This window comes from Epinephelus moara, chromosome 15 (genome assembly GCF_006386435.1).
Source record: "Epinephelus moara isolate mb chromosome 15, YSFRI_EMoa_1.0, whole genome shotgun sequence".
NCBI lineage: Eukaryota > Metazoa > Chordata > Actinopteri > Perciformes > Serranidae > Epinephelus > Epinephelus moara.
In genome coordinates this window covers 14,143,479-14,169,815 of record NC_065520.1, presented here as the reverse complement: position 1 = coordinate 14,169,815, position 26,337 = coordinate 14,143,479, and the positions used below count along the sequence as shown (strand labels likewise).

Sequence of the window (26,337 nt, the reverse complement as noted above, 5' to 3'; positions counted from 1 at the left end):
TTGACTGAAGGTGGATGTTTGTGCCAAATTTGAAGAAATTCCCTCAAGGTGTTCTTGGTATGTCTCTAGAATTTGACAGAAGAAGCCACAGTAACCATGACTTTTTACCTACGACCACCAAATTCAATCACTTTTTCTCTGACTGCAAGTGGTCGTTTGTGCCAAATTTGAAGAAATTCCCTCAAGGTGTTCTTGATGTGTCACGAGAGTTTGACAGAAAAGGCCCTAGTAGCCATGACTTTCAACCTACAACCACCTCGAGACCTCCTTGAGATACTGCGTTCTCAAGAATGAGACGGATGCAAGGTCACAGTAACCTTAACCTTTGACCATTAAATTCTAATCAGTTCATCCTTGACTCAAGGTGGATGTTTGTGCCAAATTTGAAGATATTCCCTCAAGGTGTTCTTGATATGTCTCCAGAATTTGACAGAAGAAGCCAAAGTAATCATGACTTTTGACCTACGACCACCAAAATCTCACTTTATTGTTGACTGCAAATGGACGTTTGTGCCAAATTCAAAGAAATTCCCTCAAAGCTTCTTGAGATATTGCGTTCAAGAGAATGGGACAAACGAATAGACAGATGGACGATCCGAAAACGTAATGCCGCAGCTATCACCGGTGCGGAAGCATAAAAACAATAAAAATGTGACAGACTTGAACAAAAATCTGTTTTACTTTCAGAAAAGTCGTCATATTATGTTTGGTGGTTTTATTGTGTCCTCAAAAGACCCCATCGTCATGTATGTTACATCATATGAGTTGCTTATAAAAGGCTAAAGAGGGGACTAAACTGACCCCTGCTCTATTCTATATATTCAAAAACAAATATTCTCTCTCTTCACCACCTAGTCTTTTTTGCACACACACACACACTCTCTCTCTCACGCACACACACCACACAAACGTTGTGTAATGGTTCTAAGTGGGCCCTTTGCGCCGGCTCCGCATTACCCATGCAGATTTATGCGCCCTGGGTGGCTCACCTTGAGCGGCGGCAGCTGTGTGGCTCAGATCATCTACCCATCAGCCACTGCTCCGTGGCCCCGCTAGGGAGCCTGAGTCACAGCCGAGTGTTTATGGGACCGGCACATCAATGAGGGTGGCTGACGGGCCAGCACATGCACACACACACACTAAACATACAGGGGGCTTCACACAAATGTCACACACACGGGCTCATTCACAAACCCTGGGTATTCTCGGTCCATTCGCTCTCACCTCGAATGTTTCTATCTTTATATCCAGGCTATAAACAGCAGGTCTGTTTAATTGTATCCTTTCTGTGTCACTATCTATTTTTACGCTCGCCAGGAGGGCAAATATCTTCTCTGTGATAAGACTGCAGGATTTTCATTAGGTCTTTGTTTAACTGCACATGTCAGAGACGCCTGCGGTTGTGGCCTTTCTAAACCAACTAATGCCACTTAAATCACTCGTATTCTTGCGGCTATTTATAAGTGCACTTGCAGTGGACGCTGGTTTTTCAAGCTTCTCTCCAATTACAACTGATAGAGGACACATTTCATTACATCTCCCCTCGCCAACTCCTAACTAGCATAAGGAAAAGAGTCTGTTCCTGCATTATTTTCCCATCATAGAGTGTGCTGGAAAGCAGATAGGGAGGCGAGGTTGAAGAGGCTCAGGGGAGAAGCTTTCTGGTGGATTTCACAACCTGGGAAAGTGAGGTTGCATGCAGCAGCACTGCGTAGTCTCAGAGAAGTGCCAGGCGGCGTTTGATAACCAGATACATATTCGTAAAAGCAGCGTTTAGGGAGCGCGGGCGTGTTGACAGCGCGTTCCCTCTGCAGCATTCCTCCAAGGCACCAGTCCTTATTATCAGGCAGCCCTATAAAAGCTGAGGGGTCGACTGGCTGCTCTGGCCCTCCCCTGTCTACACTTGGTTAATGGCAGAGAACTGACCCCAATCAGCGCGGAGGAAGAGCCTGTCTGTGTTTCTCACGCTTTGTTTTTCCCCAGCAGCTTCTACGTGTCTGTTTCTCTCCCTACTCTCTATTCTAACGCCGCGTGTCTCACATGTTTTCCTCAGCTCATGTATGCGCTAATGTATTTACGTGTACCTGTCGGTCTGTCGATCTACTTTGCATACATGAGCGTATGTTGTTGCCGAGGATGTTGACACAAACGTACCAATCTTCCCCCACATGTTAAAGACGGCAGGCAACCTCTTGTGTCGACTCCCACGCATCAAAAACACCCGTGGATCATCTGCCTTCATGCTAGGAGCCTTCACACACACACACACAACCAGGCATGTTGAAATATGACGGTAATTTACAGCAAGCTACAGGCGATATCTCCCCATCCTCTCAACTACTGACCTCACCTCTCTGTGTTTTTTGTGTGTGTGTGTGTGTCTGTAGTTACTGACAGTACTGCACACACTGGTGTAAATGCTATGACTCCATTCAAGGGTTAGTTGTGTGTGTCTTTGCAGGCCTTTTCTTTGTGTATGCTTTTTATTCAGCCCCTCACATGTTGATCTTTGCTGCCGGCGTGTTTGTCTCTCCGTATGACTCCTTCTGTGTGTCTGAAGGTGTGTGTGATGGCTTCGCAGCATGTGTGAGACCCAGTAACACACTGGCCTTGTTTCTTACTGGGTCACAGTGCAGCAGTCTGGAGTCCCACCGCCGAAAAAACTTCAATCTCAGCACAGCTTGACGCCATCGCCTCCGAACACACCGCTCCGTGTGCTTTACACACGCGGAATAGTCGCTTCACACACTCGGCGCTGCCACGTGCCAACGCCGTGTGCACGCATGTGTTCATGCATTCGCGTGAGCAGCCGTCGCAGTGTATGCATGAGTACCTTCTCTATCCGTTCGCGCTCATTAGTTCACAGTGTATGAACACGCCAAAAACAAGTCCTTGTTACTACCTCCCTCCGTCAACCCTCAACCCATGTCTTACACACACACACACTCACACATGCTTGCCTTATGCAGGGCCCCGGTTGGTGCTTGCATCGCACCATGAGCTGCCATTTGGCAAGAGCTGTCTGCTGGCAACGACTGGGAGGTCATGGTGTGAGTGTGTATGTGTGAGTGTGATGCAGGGGGGGCGAGTTGCTGGGTAGAAACCACTCGACTCTTGCACATGAGTGCCTGATGTAGTAGCGGCTCCACATGTTGTGTCAGGGCAATCCCCACCTCCCTCCTCCTCCTCCTCTCTTCCTCTCTCATCCCTTCCTTCGCTCCCTGTCTTCTCAGCAGCGACACGCCGAGTCTGTGTTCATTCACTCTTTTAACTCTCTGTCTTGTCTGCCGTCGTCTCGCTCGCCCTGTCCTCGGCATGCAGCTCTCGCTGAGGGCGCGCAGTGTCTGCTGCACATCAAAACCGCCTCACCCTACGCTCCCTACCTGCCTGTCTCCGTCTGACATGCATCTGCTCCTCACGCACACTCTGGCGTAACCCTGCTGGAGCACAGTTCCAGATTTCATTGAAGAAAATCTCTCCAGAGGAAGGGCGTGTGCATGTGAGTGTGTGGCGGAAGTGGCGTGCTACACAGGGGGTTGAAACCGACAATAACAACAACTATATTGCGAACAAGAAGAAGACCCAAGAAGAGATAAACAGCGTCGTTGGCGTGCCGCAGCTCGACACTTTTATGGACCCAGGGAGACATGAGGCTGAAGCAGCTTTATATAGAAAGGAATGCTCCTTCTGAGTCACGTATCACGCTGATGCCTCTGTTATGTGCTGTGGAATGGGACGCCATCATCAAGTTTTTTAAATCCCCAGCACAAAAGCAGCAAACGCCAAAAAAGCCTCCTGCTGCTCGTGATCAAAGTGTTTGTGCAGCTCGCTATTTCCTTATTCATGCCCCGGCTGATCACGCCTTATTATTTCATTTTGAGACACGTTCACTTCATCGCTGATCAACGCTCCTCGCGCTCATCCAGTTTATTTATTCATGAATTTAATTTACCTTTGCCAGTTAATTACTTGAGTCTAATTTCAGCATTGGGATGAATCGGGTGTTTCGGGAATAAACACCACATGGCAATTAGCCATATAGTAACAGCCATCACTGACGCAGGGGGTTGGCATCCAATCACTGCTACAACGTCGAAAATATACACAGGGCCAATGTTGTGACTGGCACTTGGTCGGGGATCCCGCCTTGGGCTGCGCTCCTGCTGCGACCCCACAGATGCAGCGGTCACGCAGGAGACCCAACGCCCTGGGGTGATCCCCGCCGCGTCTTGACGCGGGATTGGCTGCGACGTTATCTGCCCCCGTTGCGCTAGTGGTGGGCTTTGGGGAACTGGGAGAAAGGGGGCTTTACTGGCAAGTCTTCCCCCTGTAGCCGTGGTAACAGCGTCAGCAGCGCATGACAGCGTGTAAGTGAAAGTGTATGAGGGATGGATGGGGGGGTAGCCGGGGCTGAATAAAGGGTTAAGCACGCATGAGTAGGAGCAAAGTAGGCCACAACAATAATAGGGAGGAGGGGGATCGTGCACTTTCACTGTACAGAGGGATTAAAGCATACGTGTGTGTGTGTGTGTGTGTGTAGGGGGGGTGGAGGTCTTGGTGGATAGGTGGATGGATGTTGTTTTGGGGCAACCGCTCTCCCTGGCTCCCCTCAGGAGGTGCAGTAAAGGGCGGAGGGGCATCAGGATGGATGTCGAGTCAAAGGTCGACTCCTGCTCCTCCTTGCTGAAAATAATTAGCTTTCCCTGCACTGTAACACACACACATACACACACACACACACACACACGTTGACACAAACAGATTGCTCGTCCAACTCAAACCCCCTAGAGTTGTTACAGTCACTGCTTATGTAACAGGGTTGAATGAACAAAACAAAAACAAGCCGCAGTATCATTAGTTCATAGTACGGAAAACAGGCCAAGACTCACACACACACACACGCACAGCCAAAACCAGACACACACTGTCTGACTCCCAGACACAGCGTGGTGGGGTCAGTCTGGACCGTAAGCTGGACTGTCTTTTTAATATGGTCAGGAAGCTGAAAACACACACACACACACACACACACACATCTCCCAGCTGTGTACTGAGATTTCTATCTGCTGGGACGCACCCTTTAAAAACACATACGCACCCATAAACACACTCGTACACACACTGGACCAAAAATACTCTACTCCACGGCGATGTAGGATTCCCTTCAGCTGCAACACTCACTTTAAAGAGACGTCTATACAGTTAAATCGAAACATACTTGAGTATATGTTCGGTCTTCCAAAGCTGGTCAGAAATCACAGGTACGCAAAAACGCAACTAAAATCCATTAACGAGGGTAAAAGTAGTGGCGCTGCAATTACTTCCACTCGGGTAAATAAACACATCTCAGCCGAGATCTCTGCGCTCCCGTCAGAAGTTGTACGCTGTGTTTAGTGGAAACCCATGGCCCAGGCCTGCCACGCTGAGACAAACAGCGATGATGAGAGAGCGTGCAGGCGCTGGAAACACCGTAATTAACACATGGCCTCAATCACGCTTCCTGAATACATTTTTACTCTGACTCACTCCGGCTTTGTCGGCCTATCTCCCTTCACCCCAATCATTTCCCCACTGTGTTTGACTGCGTCTCTCTCCCTCTAACACACACACACACACACACATACACGTGCATCATACCGCCTCCACATACATACAGACAGACAGAATCTCACACAACAAGCTGAGTGGAACCACCCACACACGCAGCGAGCAGACACCTACATGTGCTCATACAGTGACACAATCTCTTATGCCCCCTGAATTTATACCAGGATCTTGTTAAAGCCATGGCAACCGCATCCCCCATCCACCAGCCTTCAATCCATCCCTGCATGTGTGTGTGTATGTGTGTGAGACAGATGCAATCTACACTATTGCATTGTCGGGGTTCGAGCTGGTGGCCTTGGTAACGGAGCTGAACGTCAAATCTGGGTCACATTCATTTGACTCAAAAGCGGAGATATTTTTCAAAGGTAGGAGGTGATAACTCGGTGCGCTTCCTGTGGGATGAAGGCTGATTTTTTTTGTGCTCCATAAACCCTGACTTTTACTTTTCATCAATGGCTTTCAAGTGAAACACTCCTTTCATTTCCCGTTTTTAAATCAAAGTACATTTTGAGACCTGAAAGCTGAATTAATATGAATACACATGCTGCAAAGACAATCAGCTGGTGACTCGTGTAAACGTAAATCTCTCAGCTGCTTCAAGGCCACCTGGCCATTCCACCTCCACCAAAACAAATACACTCCCCGCTACAACCTCACCTGCAATGAGCGCTTCACCTCGTGCACTCTGAGGACCTCCAGAAAATTCCATTTCGGCACACACACTCATCCCCATCAATCACCTCGCCACCGCCTCCTCCCATAAACCTTTAACCTCAAGTCCGACTCCAAGTTGCCTCGGAGCTCTCTCCATCATCCCACCGCCCCCCTTGTCTCCCCAAAGGAAGCGGATCCTGCTCCAATTAACCAAACATTCCTCACATACTTCCAGGCGGCTTGAAAGTCGTTTTTTTTTCTGCCCTCTCTTTAACTTTTGTTTACATGCACGGCTGCCTCCGCTGATGTAAATTGTTGTAAGAGTGTCGGGGTGAATGATCACAGGTTTCGGGCCATTAACGCGGGGCAAAGACAAAATCATTAAGTTAAGTATTATTGTATAGTGGAGCCTTATGTTTGGTTCGGAGTGTGGAAAAGTTGAAACTGGTGTTTCTCACAGAGGTCTTTGAATACTTTGAGACATTGAGATAAATTGTGTGCAATGACCAGTGGAGCCTGGCCAACAGCGGGGACAGACATCATCACTGCAGACGGCACCAACACAATGTCAGTGGAGTCTAAACTGATGGTCACAGTGACGCCGCGTGAAACCCTGGTGACATCATTTTCAATGCTGGATCAAACTTCAGTTGACCAAGGCATAATTTTGCACGCTACAAAAAAATCCCAAGTGAATAAAAAGTGGTTGGTGTCGGATGTCCTGCCGCATCAGTGAGTGCGTTTACATGGACAGTTTAATTCCCTTTTCATTTGGAATGAAAGTTCATTCCTATTAAAAGTGATCTTGTAAACACCTAATTCAGAATGAAAATGGCCAATACGATTGAAGAATTTCTCGCACTTGTATACACTCATTCCTCTTAAAGTTCATTCCGGTCTTCCTGCGCATGCTCGTTTCCTTGCCCTTCTGGCGCGATGACGTATATAGCGCGCGACGCATTGCACTAACCGGTTTCCATTCGCCACAGCATGGTCTTCTATCTCCCTTCTTCNTTCATTCGGAATGAAAGTTCATTCCTATTAAAAGTGATCTTGTAAACACCTAATTCAGAATGAAAATGGCCAATGCGATTGAAAATTCGATCCGATTAAAGGGGCTGGAATATTCCGTTTCTAATTCCGAATGAAAAAATTTCTCGCACTTGTATACACTCATTCCTCTTTAAGTTCATTCCGGTCTTCCTGCGCATGCTCATTTCCTTGCCCTTCTGGCGCGATGACGTATATAGCGCGTGACTCGTTGCACTAACCAGTTTCCTTTCGCCACAGCACGGTCTTCTATCTCCCTTCTTCGACCTTCTACCTCCCTTCTCCTCCTCAACAGACGAAGCATTAGCAGAACAAGGTTGTTGTCGTACTGCTGCTTCAAGAATAGAAGCAAAACAAGCCTGAAAAAGGCACTAAGAACGGCAGCGTCAAGCATCTTGTTATCCGGAGCGAGGACTACAGTGTTTTCTTCTGGTAAACACGTAACATCCGCCCCGCCCCCTATCCAATCAGAAACCTTCCCTGCCCCAAACCTTGTGTGGATCTGAATAAAGGCGATTAAACTGATCTCCCGTGTAAACCCTCATTCAGAATGAATATTTCTCATGTAAACTACCTGAACAGACTTTAATTATGAATGATTTCATTCAGATTTATTTCATTCAGAATGAGAAGCCATCATGTAACCGCACCCAGTGACGTTTCTACTACTACCAATCAGTGGTCTGCAAAGTTGTACCTCCACCTTTAAAGAGGACCTTTTATGCTCATTTTCATGTTCATACTTGTATTTAAGGTTTCTACTAGAACACGTTTACATGATTTAATGGTCAAAAAACGCTTTATTTTCCCTCATACTGTGCCTGAACACCTGTATTCACCCTCTGTCTTAGATGCTCCGTTAAGTGCCTATCTCTTTAAGCCCAGTCTGCTGTGATTGGTTGATGTCTCCAGGTCTTCCGAATGTCACGACTCTGCACCGTCACTGCAGCCATCAATGACCCAAAACTCACCAATAACAGCTTCGAAACACGACCAAACATGATCAAAAATCAGGGAGAAATTACACGTTTTCCTTTACGTTAGCATGTAGCTACATATATGTTAGCGGTGTCGGCCCTACTTGCAGCTGGGGAATGACTGTGACGGGGAATAGTGGCATTTTTTACCGTGAAAAATCACCAGTAAAAGCTTTTAATCACAATGAAATATGTTCCAGCAGATAATACAGAAATTAGGCAGGCAACCAAGTGTAGATGTTTCCCTGACGTTAGCATGTAGCTACATGTAGCAGTGTATGTATGTTAACACTTGTAGTAGTGTGCCTGGAGCAGATGACCATATAAAGATGTTATACTATAGTGTACCAAAGAAAGGTACCATGTACGATCCACAACCCTTCTTGTATCAAGCAGTGGAGATGAGGTATTACTAAGAGTTCGTCCACATGGTAAAAATAAGCAACATGAATCAAACATGACTCGGCTGCTCTCCTTTGTATTCCAAGCTGCACATCAGCATAATGTAAAACTGATTCAAGATTATAATAAATCAAAGTGTGAGAAGGTCAGAGCAGTCAGGAAACGCTCTGTACACTCTGCTCTCTGCTGAATATCTAACAGATGCATTTTATAGCAGAATATTTAGCTTTAAATCTTATTTGCGTTTGAATTATTGGAATATTTAAGCAAAAAGTTCACTTTCAATTGTTTGCAGACTGTTGCATGAAGTTAACACAAACCAATCACACACATCTGTCTTATTCTAAACTACCAGTCACATTCGAGGTCCATCCCTCACCTGTTTTGAAGATCTCGTAGCGCAGAGAGAAGCCCGCCCCCTGGTGGGCGTAGTCTGAGACGAATCTGATCTGGAGGGACGGCCCGGATGAGATGATCGGCGCCGGGGCAATGTTGCTGCAGTGTCGACCCAGGACGTCGGAGTTGTCCGAAGTCCCGTCGCGGATCTCAATGAAGTCGTACCTGGTGAAACAAAAAATGTCCTGTTGCTTTAAAATGTTTCTCCACAAGCATCCTTCAGAACACAATCTTACCACCGAGTTTACACTGAGCTTACTGCAGCAGGAAGGAATTAAGAGAGGTAAAGAGATAAAAGGAGAGCAGCAGAGGGTGGATAAACATAGATAGATAGTTATGGGGTTATGTAACAAGCTAAGCTAATAAAAACCAGACAGGTGTGGACCTATTTACCATCAGAGTTCAGCCTCGGGACAGAACACACAGTGTCCGAGCGAAGCATTCAGGAACATTAAGACACAAGGAAATATATCTGCCACAGCGTCTCCACCTTTACCCTAAGCTGTGTTCAATAAATTTAGCTCTTATGACCCATTGTTGCCCGGGACAACAAACCCAGATCCCTTTTACATCAGCCTGGGGCGAGCAATGCCCAAATCTTGGATCACAGCAAAGACGATACTTGAGCAAAGGGCTGCGACGTGAACGTGAAGGTGGAGATGCAGGCAAACAGACAGCTGGATGGATTCATTTATAAGAAGTGTAAAAATAGACAGAGGAGCACATGAAAAAGTAACGAGGCGAGGGCTTGGCGAGAGTAAAGGGAGGGAGAAATTAGGATAAGTAAACGTGAACTTGCGTTTTAGCTTCCACATGCTTGAGCTCTCAGCTCATTATAACCTCGGACTAGCCAACTGACCCTGAACGATTAAAGTAAATACTTGACTGTCAGGTCAGTGTGTGTGTGTGTGTGTGTGTGTGTGTGTTTATGAGTGTGTGTGAGAGAAACAGAGAGAGAGAAAGCCCACCTGGCTGATCCAGAATTAGCCCTGTGTGTCATTCCTCTAACATTATTAGGAACATGCAGCAGCACAGTCGCAGAGAGAAGTGACACACGCTTAAGCCTGGCGCACACTGAAAGACAAATCTTAACAGATGTTGAAAACACAAAGACACGCAATGATAAAATTTAAGAGCTCTGTTCCCATGTGTTTACTCTGGGAATTGTTCTTTTACTTAGGGCTGAGCCCTGACTGTCCTCAAATCCTAGAAAAGCCCCTGCATACACCTGACCTCTGCTGGGCTGCTGCGTCTGGATTTGTTGAAACAGGAAAGTCATGAATCATATACACTGATAAATATTATTTCTCTTTGTTGATTAACTGGCCCCTGGTCTCTAGTCATTTTGCAAAAGTGGCCCCAGGTAAAGCAAGTTGAGTATTTCTGCTATACTGTGTGAAGAGTGATGATTTGCCCAAAACAAACATGGTGGAAAACAGGTAGGAAGAACTAGCTGCACTATTCAGTCCCTCCAGGATCTCGCGGCAAAAAAACCCCTTGAATTTGCGGCCGATTTTGTCAAAAATTGTGATAAAAATTGCAGCATTTTTATGTGATTTTTTGTAGGAAATTGCGGCAAATGACAAAAATTGAGGAAAAATGACAAAAATTGAGGAAATGTCAAAAATTGAGGCAAATAACAAAAATTGAGGCACATAACAAAAATTGAGGAAAATGTCAAAACTTGAGGAAAATGACAAAAGGAATAAAATGTGATTTTATAAATAGCTGCAAATGTTTTTTTTATAGTTCTCTTCTTTAGTCTTATTTAATTAGTTTCAATTTTTTATAGTTCTCTTCTTTAGTCTTATTTAATTAGTTTCAAAACATGAACTCTGATAATGTTGCAAAAAATCCTGAGTGAATATTGTAGCTCTCAAACCAGACAATGTGACTGTAAAAAAACACTTAAGCTACATCCTCTGTAAACATAACATTTTAAGACATTCAGCACATATTGTATAAACAGTGCACATTCTTATATCAATACAGAGCGTTTCTTCCATACTGCAATGCCATTAGCACGTTTCAAAATGACATTGCATGTTGGACAACTTCCGGTCGGCCGGAAAATGCGGAAAAATCACGGGACTTTTGAAAAATTGCAAGCCCCCGCAAATATTGCGGACTTTCGTTGAATTTGTGTTAATTATTGCGATTGCAACATTGTGATTTTCTGGAGGGAGTGACTAGACACATTTTTTGCTCTAGGAAATTAACAAAGACAAATTACAAAATATGGACGAAGTCAGAACAAGGGTGTAACCATGGACAAGGGCGTAGGTTGATTGATGCTTCTCAATCAATGTAAATGTCTCTAATTTCGTCAAAATAAAAGTCTGCTCTGCTACTTTCATGCACATATGCACATGTTCTAAATACTGAGGGGTGTGTGTCCACTGCATTCCTCCCAAAATCTACACCTGTGGCTGCTGGGGGTGAATAAATTCTGAGTTGCATCACAGGTGATCTTGCAAAAAACAACAACCTCTGAGACCTTTGGGATCACCAGTGGTCCTCGAGGTTCCCTCAACACAACTAGATGTGGGATGTTTAATATTTAGGATTTGGAATCGGTGCAGCCAGAATGGACGTCTGAAGATACTTGGGGATGTAAAAACTATTGTCGCAATACTATTTGTGTTAACAGATCAAAAATCTGTAGGTAAATAAAGATTTTTAAACTCAGACATAAAACAGATCTGCATTTGTTTGTGTATTTGCAGGTCCGTTTTATATTTGCTTAATATGTCCGTGAGCTCACAAAACCTTTATTGTTTTTGTGTTTTACATTTACAGATTACACCTCAAACAGGTCGTCGATTTGTTCACACAAATAATATTAAGATAAATCTATCCCACTCGTAACATACGTCACACCACAGGAAAATCTGGCGAGATGATCCTTAGATCCATCAAAAAAAGGGGGCTTTGTACGGAGGGGGAAATGGGATCAAAATCATCCTGATATTGTTGGTAGATCAAATATAGACTACTATATGAAGTACAGAATAAGAGGAAAAGGAGTTCTCTCAATGTTGTCTCCACAGAAAGCTTCCATTCCTCTATTTACCTGACAACATATTTCAGTCCTCAGACTCCGAGTGCTGCACAATGAAAACTGTCATTTACTACAAAACACAGTCCTTCTGTGCGTTACATGCAGTAATTGATACCGTCGCTGTGTTGATATGATTAAGAGAGGACCAGCCCGTGCCTGCGGGCTCGCAGAGAAGCACCAGGTTTTAAGGTAATAATTTGGGGTTGTGACAATATTGGAAGGTGTGGAAAACTCCTTAATTTCTGTTTGTTACTATCTCTGCGCTTAAATGCTGTTTTAAGCAACTCCTTAAACGGACAATTACGCTAAAAGGAATCTTCACTTTTCTACCTATTTTTGTAAACATGCATGTTATTGTATTTTCAAACTGCGCAGCTGTGAAGAATTTCCTTGTAATTTTGGTCTCCATAATATCCATTCCTGGCTCTCTCTCTCTCTCGCTGCAGTGCTACCAAATGTCTCTTCACCCCTTATTGTGATTCCCTGCGTAACTAACTGCATCGCCACAGGAGCCCTGCAGCTACACCGAGGACGCCCTCCCATCACACACACATACAAACACACTCGTCTCAATTAGTTCATATGACGAAGCCGTCAAAAAGACAACAGGGCCGCTGTTGTCTCACTAATTACCGTGATGGGCTCTTTGATGCTGAAAAAGCATCACAGACGTCTCTGGGTTTTCAGCACTTTTTAACACAGCATCTCGCCGATATTCTAAACTGTTTTCTCTCACTACTTCCCCCGAACTGAAAAGTCTTGAGTAAAGCTGAGAGGTACCAATCAGCACTGGGCTGTGTTCTTTTATGGCATCTAAGCACTAAGGCTGCTTTTGTGCCGCGGCTTGGAATAAAACGTGGATTAAGTAGAGTCAGTAAGCCTCTTTTTTGGCTATCTCATTCCTGCAGTGTTTTGGTGCCTACACAGAGCATTCAAAGCTAAGACTGCTGATGGAGGGATAATCCCACCCACTTTAATCTGGGTCAGAGTGACACATGTACAGGTGAGGATCAAAGTGTGAAAATGTTGCAATGAGCCTGTAATGTCACCACAACATTGTCAGCGTCACGCCAGCGCGGGACAATGTGTCCATTTCACCAGTTTTTCATGCTGAGATCAGTTTGCTAGTCATGGTGATGATGAGGGATGAAGAGTATAATGCTATCAAGTTGTAGGATCCAGCTATTTTTACTTAAAGTCAGGATACGTCAGCCTCTGCTTCTCCCTCGAGTCCCCTAAGCTGTATAGAAGTGCAATAACACATCACTGGAAAGCTCTTCCACCAACTCACATTGTATCTGTGCACCAGCATGGAAGAACATATGTGAATTATTCACAGACAGATGTCATTCCTCTCTTAAGGAATCTTTACATTAAGACTTTGCGCCGTGATATCGGTGAGAATAAAAGTTTCAGTGTCTCACACTCTTAGAAATAAGGGTTCCAGAAGGGTTCGTCCTGAAGGGCGAGAACCTGAAGGTATAGAACCATTTGCTGGTTCCTCAAGGATTCTTTTGTAAGACTAAGGGTACCATTAAGAACCCTATTTATCCAATAAACCTTTGTTTGGAATAAAGATTGTTAAAAGCATGGGTCTCCCCCTCAAATATTCAAATGTTGACCCATGTTTCAAACTGTATTTTTAAATGTATATGGGTCTGGAATTCCCTTATTTCGCCTTTAAACCAGCAGCAGAGGTACTAACAGCGCCGAAACCATGTCTGTGTAAAAGGGACAGCTGCCAGGATGGGACCATGGACAGAATGGCGACGTTCTGACAATGTGGTATGTGTGCAACCCACCCCAGTGGATTTAAAAAGCAGCTGCTAGCAGTTAGCAGCTAGCTCAACGAAGAGATACAGCAGCTGAAAATGACTGCAAATTAGGAAAACAATGAGGTCCGAGAACTCCTTAACCTGCCAGCAGAGGATAAGAACAACCGCCATGAAACAGGGACAGTAAATGACAACACATTCTCACTCCGACCTCGTCACGTCTCGACATTTGGTCATGGAGTTTCCAAGTCGACATAAGACGTGCAAGGTACCCTGGGTGCAATGGTTGTTGATGTCCCGGGACACTGTTGGCACAGTTTGCATACAGTCCCTTTGGAATTAAGCGCACTACGCTGCACTACAACACTGCGAAATGACTTTTTTTCCCTTCAACGACAAACGGACGCTTTGCCAACACTTGAATGTGGTTGGGTTTAGGAAAAAAAGGACAGGGTTTGGCTTTATAATTTTTGGAGAAAGGAACACCGGCCTCCTGGGTGAAGGTTGGTGGTTGCTGGACCCATCCACCACCCCTTCCACCCACCCCACTTGGACTTCCACTGCCTTCACTTTCTTATTGCCCCGCCGTGTGTCCTCCTGACACTGCCGGGTGCCGTTAAACACAAGCGGGGACCGGCCACATATCATGCTGAGAGTCAATCCTCTTTTGCTTCCAGAACGCCAGCATGCTGTCGAAAATTACACACTGAGGCTGCATGATGCCACTGTTTTTTGGTTCCGTGTAAAAATGCAAAGGCAGCATAAAGAAGGGACTTCTTAGCGGCCTTTTAGTGCTATCTCTGTGTAAGAAGGGCTTTGTCTTATGTGTTACTCTTTATACTGGGTTCCAGGTAGAACCCTCTGAAAGGGTTTCAGGAGAAACTAAAAAGTGTTCTCCTTCCGGGACGAGCCAAAGAACCCTGTGTAGTTCCAGTTGGCACCCTTCTTTCTAAGAGCGCAGCAGTTAGTGTGTGTGATGTTTGGGGCTGAGGCAAATCTGCACCAAAGTCTGAAGAGCACTTGTGCTGGTGAGTACAGAAGCCGTCGTCCAATTCTCTTATACATGTCTTGGTTGTAATCCTGCATTACAGAGGCGATCGCGAAGGCTTTAGCTGCAAGCTCCCACGGTGAGCCTGTAAAGAGCCACGGCTATCCCTAAGTATGCCTGCTTAGGGCTGTAACTGACACATGCTTAGGGAAAACACACACTCAAGCATGTGCCAACAAACGCACACATACACCCGCAGATAGACATGTGCACACACATGCGGGTACGGACAAACACAGACGCGCGCGTACACACTCAGCACTGTATCGCCAACACCAAGGATAAAAGGCCCGCGAAAGAGCTGAGAGCCTAATTAGGTTTTAATTGATTTTGGAGTGGGTCTCTATCCTTCTCTCTCTCTCTCTCTCTCTCCCTGTCTCGCTCGCTCCTGTCGTGGATTAGCGTCAGTGAGTGAGTGTTCCTCAGATGTGATTATTGACCTGTTCGCTCAGCCTCTCCCCAGGCTCTGATGAATACATGCATGAGGGCCTGACGTGTGAGAGCCCCGCTGTCTGTCTCTCTCAAAACACACACTTGAACGCATTCCGCGACATAAATCATTCGCACATGCGCAAGACACACATTAGCGTTGCATACCACTCACACACACACGCGCACTCAATGCAGCTCCTCATCCGAATCCAGATTCCATTAGGTGGTTGTTTTGATGAAACCCCGCCTATGTCTGACACCATGCATTCCCTATTCCCAGCTTTCTGTCTGTCTGGCAGTCTGTCTGGGTTTGGGAGCCATTATGGGGCACTGGTTTCACCCCAACCCCCCTATTTCACCCTGAGAGAATAGCTGGAGCAGAGGGAGAAGGGTTAAGGAAACTAAAAACCCTTAAGGGCCAGTAACTCTGCACCAGTCCAGACATGTCTCCTCTTCCTCTGCTCTCATATATCACTCCACCCCTCCGACAAAACAACTAATTGCCTTTCACACCTTTGCTGTTTTGTTGGGGACTGGGGACACTCCCTGCAGGCACTGGCACCCCACTACAGAGAAACATAACTGCAGTATGTACACACTGTCTATATGTATATTTATAGGCTTCTCAACCAGCCTTTGTGGCCTTCAGGGCTCCAGTAGTGGTTTGTCTCTCTACTAGTTTGGTCATCTTATTCTAGGAACAGTTTTTCATCTTTATCTTGTGAAATCAGCACTTCTAATTTAGTCTGCAAGAAAGCAGCTTGGGATCTTGTGTTTCATTTTAATCTAAATGCCTACATAAATACATAAAGCATTCAGTGGGAGAAATTACACAAAAGATTAACACGTAATTTGCTGTGGGCGCGTCACGGTCGTCTGATTTATTTTGTTTACGCCTATAAAAGAGCAACAGCTGTACGCGAACATCGGCAAACCAAACTTGGCTGCGCTCAGACACTTGAGGCCTTCAGTTGAAATGATTTCCCTCTCTGCTCCATTGTGTGTGTGTGTGTTTCTTCCCCCCTTGTTTTCCTCTCTGGGAGCAAAGAAACCCACAAGATCTCGATCCGGTAAACAACGAAGATCCTCTTTCTTCTCCTTCTCAAAGATGTACAGAAGCAGAAATTAAGTAAGGCGGAGGAGACACACGAGCGTCTCTACACACACACACACACACACTACCACCCACTCCTCCCGCCCTCGATGGGGACTCTAATAAACCATAAGTGCCTCTGAAATATTAACTAGATGCTGCGAGCAAAATCCCTGCAGATCCACAGGGCCTGCCATCTTCAATCTAGCCCCCAAAAACAAATAGCACTCCTCCTCCTCCTCCTCCCCATCTCCTCATGCCTCACCTCCCTCCTCTGCTGTCCATCACAGACTTATACTTACACATGACTGAGGCCAAACCGCTGACCACAGGCAGTCTGGGCCCGGCCCCAGACCTTCTAGAGCGGGCATCGATCTGAAACATCAGACTGTAACTGCTGTCTGAGCTGAAGCTGCGACCCTGCTGCCCCTGCTGGATGCATTTTAATCGACCTCTATCAACGTGTATTTGACATGAAGAGATTTGCAATTTATCCAAAGACAGTTTAGATCTCGCAGTCTCTCTTTGCTTGCATGTTTTTGGACTAAAGAGCTTCACAGCAGGCTGGAATATTAACAACTTACAGCAATGCTTCTGTTTTTCTCCCGTTTTTTTTTTTTTAATTTTTGACAGGTTTAAATTAAGGATATTTTAAGATTTTTTAAGGCACTCAATATATCATTTTGGTCACAAATTCCACAGAAGACACAAATTTTGAGGGAGCGTGCCACTAGGCATGCTGACTGCAGGAATGTCCACCAGAGCTGAGCTGTTGCCTGTGAACTGAATGTTCATTTCACTACCATAAGCGGTCTCCGACGTTGTTTCTGTTTATTTGGCAGTACATCCAACCAGTCTCACAACCTTACAAGTTTGGTGACGATGAAAAACTGCTGCCAGGTCAAGAACCTTGTGAGGATGATGAGTATGCAAATGAAATGTCACAGTTTGGGCAGAAATCTGCTGCATGCTGGATGTGGAGGTCTTGACCTTGTGTGGCTACATGTCGTCTGTGACTGTGAGGCCAGTTGGATGTACTGCCAAATTAACAAAAACGACACTGGAGGCGTCTTATGGTAGTGAAATGCACATTCAGTTCATGGGTAACACCTCCGATGGACATTCCTGTAGTCAGCATGCCAATGGTACGTCTCCAATGTTGTTTGTATTAATTTGGCAGTACATCCAACCAGCCTCACAACCTTACAAGTTTGGTGGTGATGAAAAACTACTGTCAAGAACCTAGTGAAAACAGTGAGTATGCAAATTAGCTTTCCTGACATGGTTTCTTACAGTTTGGGCAGAAATTCGCTGCATGCTGGATGTGGAGGTCCTGAGCTGGTGTGGCTACATGTCATCTGTGGGCATGAGACTGGTTGGATGTACTGCCAAATTAACATAAACGACACTGGAGATGTCTTATGATAGTGAAACAAACATTCAGTTTGTGGATAACACCTCAGATGGACATTCCTGCAGTCAGCATGCCAATAGTATGTCTCCAATGTTGTTTGCGTTAATTGGCAGTATATCCTACCACCCTCACAACCTTGGTGACGATGAAAAACTGTTGTCAGGTCAAGAACCTGGTGAGGACGCTGAGTATGCAAATGAGCTTCCCTGAGATGGTTTGTTACAGTTTGGGCAGAAATCCACTGGATGCTGGATGTGGAGGTCCTGAGCTGGTGTGGCTACATGTCGTCTGTAGGTGCGAGGCCAGTTGGATGTACTGCCAATTTAACAGAAACGACATTGGAGACACCATATGGCAGTGAAATGAGCATTCAGTTCAAGGGTAACACCTCCGAAGGACATTCCTGCAGTCAGCATGCCAATGGTATGTCTCCAATATTGTTTGCATTAATTTGGCAGTACATCCAACCAGCCTCACAACCACAGACCACATGTAGCCACACCAGCTCATGACCTCCACATCCAGCATCCAGTATCCAGTGAATTTCTGCACAAACTGTCATAAACCATCTCAGCTCATCTGCATGCTCATCGCTCTCACCAGGGTCTTGACCTGCTGTACTTTGTCATAATTACTGACTTTCAGGGTTGTGAGAGTGGTTGGATGTACTGCCAAATTAACGGAACCAACACTGGAGACATCTTACGGTAATGAAATGAACATTCAGCTCACGGGCAACAGCTCTGTAGTCAGCATGCGTGTGGCAATGATGCTGTTTAATCAGTATCTTGATACACACACTTGTCAGGTGGATGGATTATCCTGGAAAAGGTCCTCACTAACACGGATTTGGACAAATTTGCAACCATTTATTTTTATATTGAATCACACCTCTTACTTATTATATCATCATTACAGCACTGACAACTGTAATAGCCTTGACCGCTGGATGCTGATGACCGTGATCTCGGCCTAAACGCAGGCCAAGTGCCAGATATTGACGAATCTGAACCTGAACAACTCCCTTTAGTCCTGACCTCTGGCAACTCATCTGTCTCTCCTTTCATCCTTTAACCATCACCCTCCTCCTCCTCCTCTTCTTCATCTCCTTCTCCCTCTGCCCGCGGCCGTTCCTGATCACCTATCGATTTCCCATTACAAGCGGAATACACACATTGATCCCACACCTCTCTGCACCCCCTTTGGGTATTAGTAAGAGGGTGATATCATGCGCACAGGGGAGTTGCTGGTGACCCTTCTCACTGTGAGCAGGCGTGTCACAGGCCGGGGGGATTTACAGCTCTGTGTGTGTGTAAAGTTATAAAGTTATATTATCAAATCTTCCCACCTCAGGCTGCAGTCAATAACAAATAACCAAATAAAAGTGAGAAAATAAAAACCACAATGGTGGAAGAAATGGATCTTGTGGAATGACTACACTTTTATGGCGGGGTGTGGGTTTGTGTGTATGTGATTCCGCCTGTTTCAATGTTTAATTCAAGTGTGTAAAAATAAAACACTTCATCCTGGGGCTAGAGGAGAGGGAGAATGGAAGAACAAAAGGGAGAAAAAAGGTGGATCAAGGGAGGGAGGGAGGAAGATGAAGCGAGAGAGAAAGAGAGCCGGAGAGAAACAGAAAAACGGGAGAAGGGGAGGGAGAATCGTCTCCACCTCACTCCTCTGTCTCTCTCTCCTCCTCCTCAGCTCCTGGTATATCACTAGGTAGCATCCTGGGGCTTGGTGATGGCAGATTGCATTAGAGATATGGGCCTGATATTTCATCTAGCCTTTATTACATTTAGTTCACATCAATCGGCTGGCAACCTGGAGGTAAGAGCTATTTGGCACGCGGCCGGACTCCCCCTGAAATGAAATCCTGAATTAAAGTGCCACCTCAGACACGGAGCGCCTGCATAAGGCTGCCGATTTGATTGCTGCAGTAGAGCCGCGGTTTGGCTACGTCCGAGTACTGACTGTTTGAACCCACTGAGGGAAAATCACCAGCTGGCCAGGGATATTAGACCCCTTCCCTGAGCTGACCAAGCACTTTTCTGGGTTTTTACGGCCTAAAGTGCCCAAGGGGGGATATGATGGCTCATGAGCACTCTTGCAACGACAGGTTGCATGCTTAAGTGTGTACGTGCATGTGGATTTAAGCGCCAAAAACACATGTCCATTTACAATCTTTATGACCGTGCTATCATATATTCTTTGCCTTTCCACAATCAGCAGTCGAGACCACATCGCTCTTTCAGGTAACACACAGCTCCGCTTTGCTCTGCTGCCGTCTCTGTAATCCCAGCTGTCACGCGGATTTCCAGCCTTGACCGAGATGGTGAGCCCTCCACCTCTGCAGCCCCCCGGCCCCCCCGACCTCGCTGAGGACCGTGAAAACATGCAAAAATCTACTCTCTGCTCCCTCACACTGCCGTGCCTAATCATACAGGCAAAAAAAAAAAGAAAAAAAAAGGAAGTTACCCATAACGGTGCTACAGGGCTCGGATCAATCCGGGTAAAAAGCATATCGCAGGACGGAGAGAGCAGGAATATCGAGCTGTACTTTGGCTTTTTCCACTTATTTCAGCTGCTTTTCCTGCGCCCTGAAGGGAAATGCATCCTCCATGAAACACAGAAGGGCAAACACATTAGTGTTAGAGGTTATGCATAAATAAAAGTTGGCTTGAGCCCCTTTTCCTCTAATGGGGGTTATCACAAGGAGGCTGGATGGATGGATGGATGGATGGATGGATGGATGGATGGGGGAAGAGGGGAGCGGCTAGTCTTACAAACTACTACTCACTTACATGCTTGCAGGGTTACTCACATGTAGACGCCTTCTTCCCCACCCACACTCGCTGACTTCTTATGCACACACTCATACATACAGGATGAAGGCAGTTTGAGTGGGAGTGTGTGTTAGAGGGCAGGCCAAGGCCTCAGCCCCTCCAGGCGAGTGTAAAAAAGAAACCCATCCCAATAAAACCCTCTGCGGAGAGGAGGAAGGAGGAGGCATTTCAGTTTTCTCTTCCCTCGGCCTCCTGCTGCCCCGCGCGCCTTGGGCTGTGAGAAACTGCTTGACACACTGCTTATCAACAGCTGAGCCATTCCTCTCTGCACCGCTGCAGCGGGGAAGTCCAGCGCGCTTGTGTTGACACTGTGACGCTCGGTGTAAAAAGCGGTATTACTGAGAAACATACTGCAAGGGAGATAATTATGCAACATTTTTTTCTTTTTTTTTTTTGCCTTTGACAAAAGCGACAGAAACCTGGAGACACAAAGCCGAGACATCAAAATAACATTTCCCCGGCTCGCTGCGACGTGACACAACTGTGTGAATGGAATCGGCAATCATTACAAAACCCCTTTTCACCGAGGCTGCCATTGATGTCATCATGGAGGTTTTTTTTTTTCCCCCTGGCCAGACAAAGTGCTTTGTCAGTGAACAATACAAAAAAAACACCCATCTAGGATTATTAATTCTTCATTTTACAGAGAGAAGGGAAGACTGGAGGAATAAATGGCCATAATTGCGGAGACCACGCTGATAAATCCAGCCTGTGTTCACTTTAAACAGACTAAACACACAAAGAGTCTCAGAGTGGGTGAATTGTGTAACGTTCTCCCCGGTTGTATAAAAGTAGATTAAACAGTGGGGACCGTGACTTCTTCTTCCTCCTTCCTCTGAGGTCAAAGACAATAGGAGACCATATGATTCGGATTATTCATGTCTCTGAGAAAGGAAACTGACCAACGCAGTCATATCCAGACAAACAGCTGGGCTTCATTCTCTTCTTCTTCTCTCTTTCCCTTCTCTGTTTATCCTCTCTCTGCCTTCCCCCCCTCAAACTTCACAATTCTTTCCTTTCATCCTGTCCAATTCGTCTTTGCATCTGCCTTAAAACTAACTCTCAAAATGTGTCCTTACTTTTTAATTATGGTGTTTAAATCATGTCTTTTAGCTTGAAAAAAATCTGGTTCCAAGCCGAATAAAACAAAAAGGTATCATGTCCTACATCATTGCTTCAGCCACTGGAAGAAACACACAGATTTGATCATTCTTTCCATCCAGCCTTTCATGTGACAGGCTTTGCTCGTCTCACCATCGTGCCAACGAAATGTGGAAACTAAGATCCTCAAACTGCTGAGGTTACGTGCAGCTGACGTGCCCTTGAGCAAGGAATTTAGCCCGCTAATTGCTCCGCAGAATACTAAAAGTCTGTGGTGGCACTGGGCAGCGTCCAGGACATAATGTGTGTAATGGTGTGAATGCGAGAAAAGGGGACAGCGCTGACGGCTCTCTGTTCTCTGCATAAATAATTATTTCCCCCCAAAAGAAAACCACAGTCCACTTAACGGTCTGCGTTTTGCAGAACGCTTGTATCTACAATTAAAATTTCCTTTGCAATTGACCTGTTGTGGTCAAAATGTGGAAAACGTTTCAGCAAGTTGGGATCAAGCCAAACCGCCAGCAATGAATTATAATAGTATGTAAAAACAAAAGTGTGCTTGAAGAGGACTTATTTGAGATGCAGATGCTTTCACAGCATACTAATGAAAATGTAAACACAGATCATCAGCCAGCCAGAATAATAACACACCCTGAAGTCTTATTGGTCGAAGCAATTTAACTCTGACAGTAGAGTGCTTTCACATGTCACCGCGATGACACGACTCCAAAAAAAGCCACAATTTGCACCCCTCCCCGTCTTACTTGCAGTCCAGCCTCTCGATCTCAAAGTGCGGGTTGAAGTTGAGGACAATGCGCTGCGACGGCTCCGGCGCCGTGATGATCCAGTGACAGTTCTGGTGAGGCGGATACTCCAGAGGGTAACCGGGGGAGGTGATGTAACCGGCCTCGCTGGCATCGAAGACGCCTCCGCACTCTGGGACTGTGAGGGAGACAGAAGGGTGGGGAGCAGAGTGAGAACAGCTATTGACTGTAAAATACACAGAATACATCACCGATGTTTGGTTGTGACATCAGGTGACCAAATTGCAATGTGAGGACAATGCCATCGTCAACTGATGTAGAATACCGACAATAGACATGCACCGATCCAGCTTTTTCAGTTTCGATCCCGATCCCGATGCTGTGGCTTTGAGTATCAGCCGATACCCGATACCGATCCGACCAATATTCGATCCAGATATCGGATCGGTGCATCCCTAACCGACATCAGATAATGGTGATAGTAACCAAAATCCAATGTCTTCCAAACGTCTCCCACTAACATTATCTTGACGTAGCATAACCATATAGTCGTAAGGCATGACGAACGAAACCCAACATCAGCAGAACGTCTGATGTCCTTAGACGTTTAAAATAACATCAACCATCAAACAATATTGTAAGTGTCTTTTCCTGGTTTCAAAGGCCTGTTTTACAGTAAAATGATGTAATTTTCCGAACTTACAAAACTGCTCTAGCTGCTCTGTTATTTGTCTTTGCCAACTGAGTCATTATATCCACGTCAAAGTCCTGCACAGGTCTCCTGAACCCGTTCCAGCGCCTGCACGTATGACTAATTAGTGCCAAAACCCGACCCAACCCTACTACACACGTTCCGCAGCTCGATCCAAAACTGTCATCCTTTCATAAATATAACAGTTTGGTAAGGCAACACATTTAAAGTGATCGTTTTTGGGACATTTTATACATTTGAAACTAAGATAATATATTTTAAAACAACGGTAATCTAGGAATTCAGATGTCCCAGGTGCAGAACACTGGTTCCCAACAGGGGTCGACGAAGCTTCACAAGGGGTCATGAGGCCTTCTTGATTTCAAGACGTGTAAGACACTACAACTGAATAGGGTAAAATTTTAAAATAATAGATATCATTGTGAAACTTCCTCAGTTGATTACTTACAACAGTATGAAAAAAAAAATGTATTACAAGTTTTTAAAATTTTAATGTTTAATTATGCAAATTAGGCATTATCTCATTAAATATGCGCAAATTTGCATATATTTTAGGAAGATAAAAAAAAATCAAAACTATACTGTCCATAGCCTTAAAAAAAATTGATTTTTGCCATATTTTTTGGAATAAAATGTCACATAAATCAGGCTAGGAATGATTTATTAACAAATCCCTTTGTAAATATCTTCAGAATATAGCTAGGTGTATAAGTGGAAAGTTTGGTGTACATAGGTGCTGCAGAGGCTGAGATGTTCGACTTAGAGTATTCAAAGATTTTATTAATAACATAATAACATAATACAAGTAGACAAAATGTAATAAAATTAACGTCTAAATGTATAATTTGAATGTTTTCTTTATAGCAGTTTGAAAGAATACATGTTCAAGGAGTAAACTAGCCCAAAATCTGCATGAAAATTCAATGTTTTTGCCTGCCATGTATTGCCTTAAGAAAAAAAAATATAGTAGGTCGATATCGAAGCATTTCATTTGTTTCTATGAAGAAAACTAAATGAAATTGTTCAAGTTTTTATTATTATTTAAGATACAAACTTTAAAAATCTCACAGGATAAGGACGCGTGAACACCGGAACACGAGTTATACTCACAGTTATTGTTATGCATTGAATATAATACGAGATATCCATTAAATAAATCACTTCGTCAAGGGTCGTCAGTTTACTCAATGATGGAAAAGCGGTTCCTCGAGGTAAGAGGTTGGGAACCAAAAGACAGAGCCGATAAAAAACATTGTCATATTTATTTTTTCCCTCACACAACCCAGCCATTATGTTGATGTATTTCTATATCTATCATTTGTATAGCAGACTGGCATTAAACGACACGCTCCCTATAACAGCGACTCAGACGACGCTCTTTCATTTACCTTGTTTCTCCCTATGAAGATGTGATGAGCAACAAATGAACAGTAAAACAAAGAAAGCAATTTAGTCCGTCAGTTCGGAGGAAATTGGAAAAACTTCTCCATTGTGGATTCTCAGTGCGTGCGGAACCACATGGGTAGGCTATTAAAACAATAAAAGATCATCAATGCTGCATTTGGTGAGCACACACACACACACACACACACACACACAACCAGGGAAGCACACAGAGCCTTTTTCACCCCATCCCACACCCAGGCTCTTATCTCCCCAGCTCCCCCGTCGGGAGCGTTCTCCAAGTGTAATTGTTGCTCCGGCAAGCCAATCTGCAAACATTAGGACACATTCCCTGATCCTATCATGCTCTCCCAGGAACAATAGCCTGCCAATGGCATCGCTCGGCAGGCTCAGGCAGGAAGTGACACGCAGACGGCCTGTCTAGCGGGGTTCTGGGGGTCACCCCGACTCTGTAATGAGAAGCTCACGCGGCAACAAAGGCCCTATTCTGTGCTCGCGCCCTGACAGCTACGGCGGCCCTCGCGCTTTGCGTTATCTCACATAAACACGCTAAACACATAAACTCACATGCACATACAAAAGAAACATGTATATGGGTGTTTTGCACACACACACACACACACACACACGCACAATGGCTCTTTTATTACTCCTGCATTGCAATAGATTTGCAGGCATTATTATTCTTTACGGAGGCAAAGGCACAACGTGTTCTCCATGACAACAGCAGGGGGTGGTTTAGCTCTCTACCTCTGTGTGTGTGTTTGTGTGTGAGGCTGCAGATGCACCAGGGGGATCTCTAAATGTAATGAACTTTGTGATATTGAACTCAAAGGGATAAATGTTTTCTTAATAATGCAGCTGTCGGCCAAATAAAAACAACACGGAGAGGAAGGAGAACTGCGGTATCAGGCAACAAAGTGAAGCTGATGGTGCGCTGCCATTAATGATGCACGGCCAAATGGTGGGCTTAACCACTCAGCTGCTGAGATGCATCTATTCTTGACATAAATGGGTTGATACTCTTTCAAATTTCTGTGAAAGCATCAATAAAGGAAGCGGAAAGAAAGGAAGGAGGAAAAAAAAAAGCAGCACCAAAGGCTTGAAGTGTAATAGACCCTTCAAGTGTTGACATTTCCACCGCCTATTGTGCTTAAAAGGCACACTTAAGATTCTCTGACATTTGATAGAGCTGCGATGGCTTCCTTACTTTGTTGCTGGAGAGGAGCAATGCCCACGCTCGCACACCAGGCACACACAGCTGCCGGTGATTTCATGCGAGTGCGTGAACCCCAGCCGCCCACACGCACACAAGCTGTTACACGAATGTGCGACACTCACATACACACAAGTTCGGCGACGTGTGCACGTATGAAGGCACGTACGGGGAACGCGTGCTTAAACACACACCCACGCTTTTATACACAGCCGCTGCTTCGTGTTCAAACGGCCACCCACGCACGCACACATCCAAATACACACACAGAGGGCCTGTCAATCACAGAGGTGGGAAAAATAGCTAACTGAAAAATTTCAAAAAGATAGCAGGGACGGCAGAGAATGACAGAGACACACAAACACACGTGTACACACACACACAT

General features: G+C 45.2%; 1 protein-coding gene across 3 annotated transcripts in view; it reads right to left on the bottom strand.

Moving 5' to 3' along the window:
* Positions 1-26,337, bottom strand: part of nrp2a (neuropilin 2a) — a 77,926-nt gene that overhangs the window by 43,244 nt on the left and 8,345 nt on the right. For all 3 annotated transcript variants that reach the window (XM_050063017.1, XM_050063015.1, XM_050063016.1), the window contains exons 2-3: positions 22,621-22,798; positions 9,070-9,251 (exon numbers count right to left, since the gene is read on the bottom strand). In XM_050063017.1, the coding sequence (XP_049918974.1) occupies positions 9,070-9,251; positions 22,621-22,798 (360 nt within the window). The remainder of the gene's footprint in view (positions 1-9,069; positions 9,252-22,620; positions 22,799-26,337) is intronic.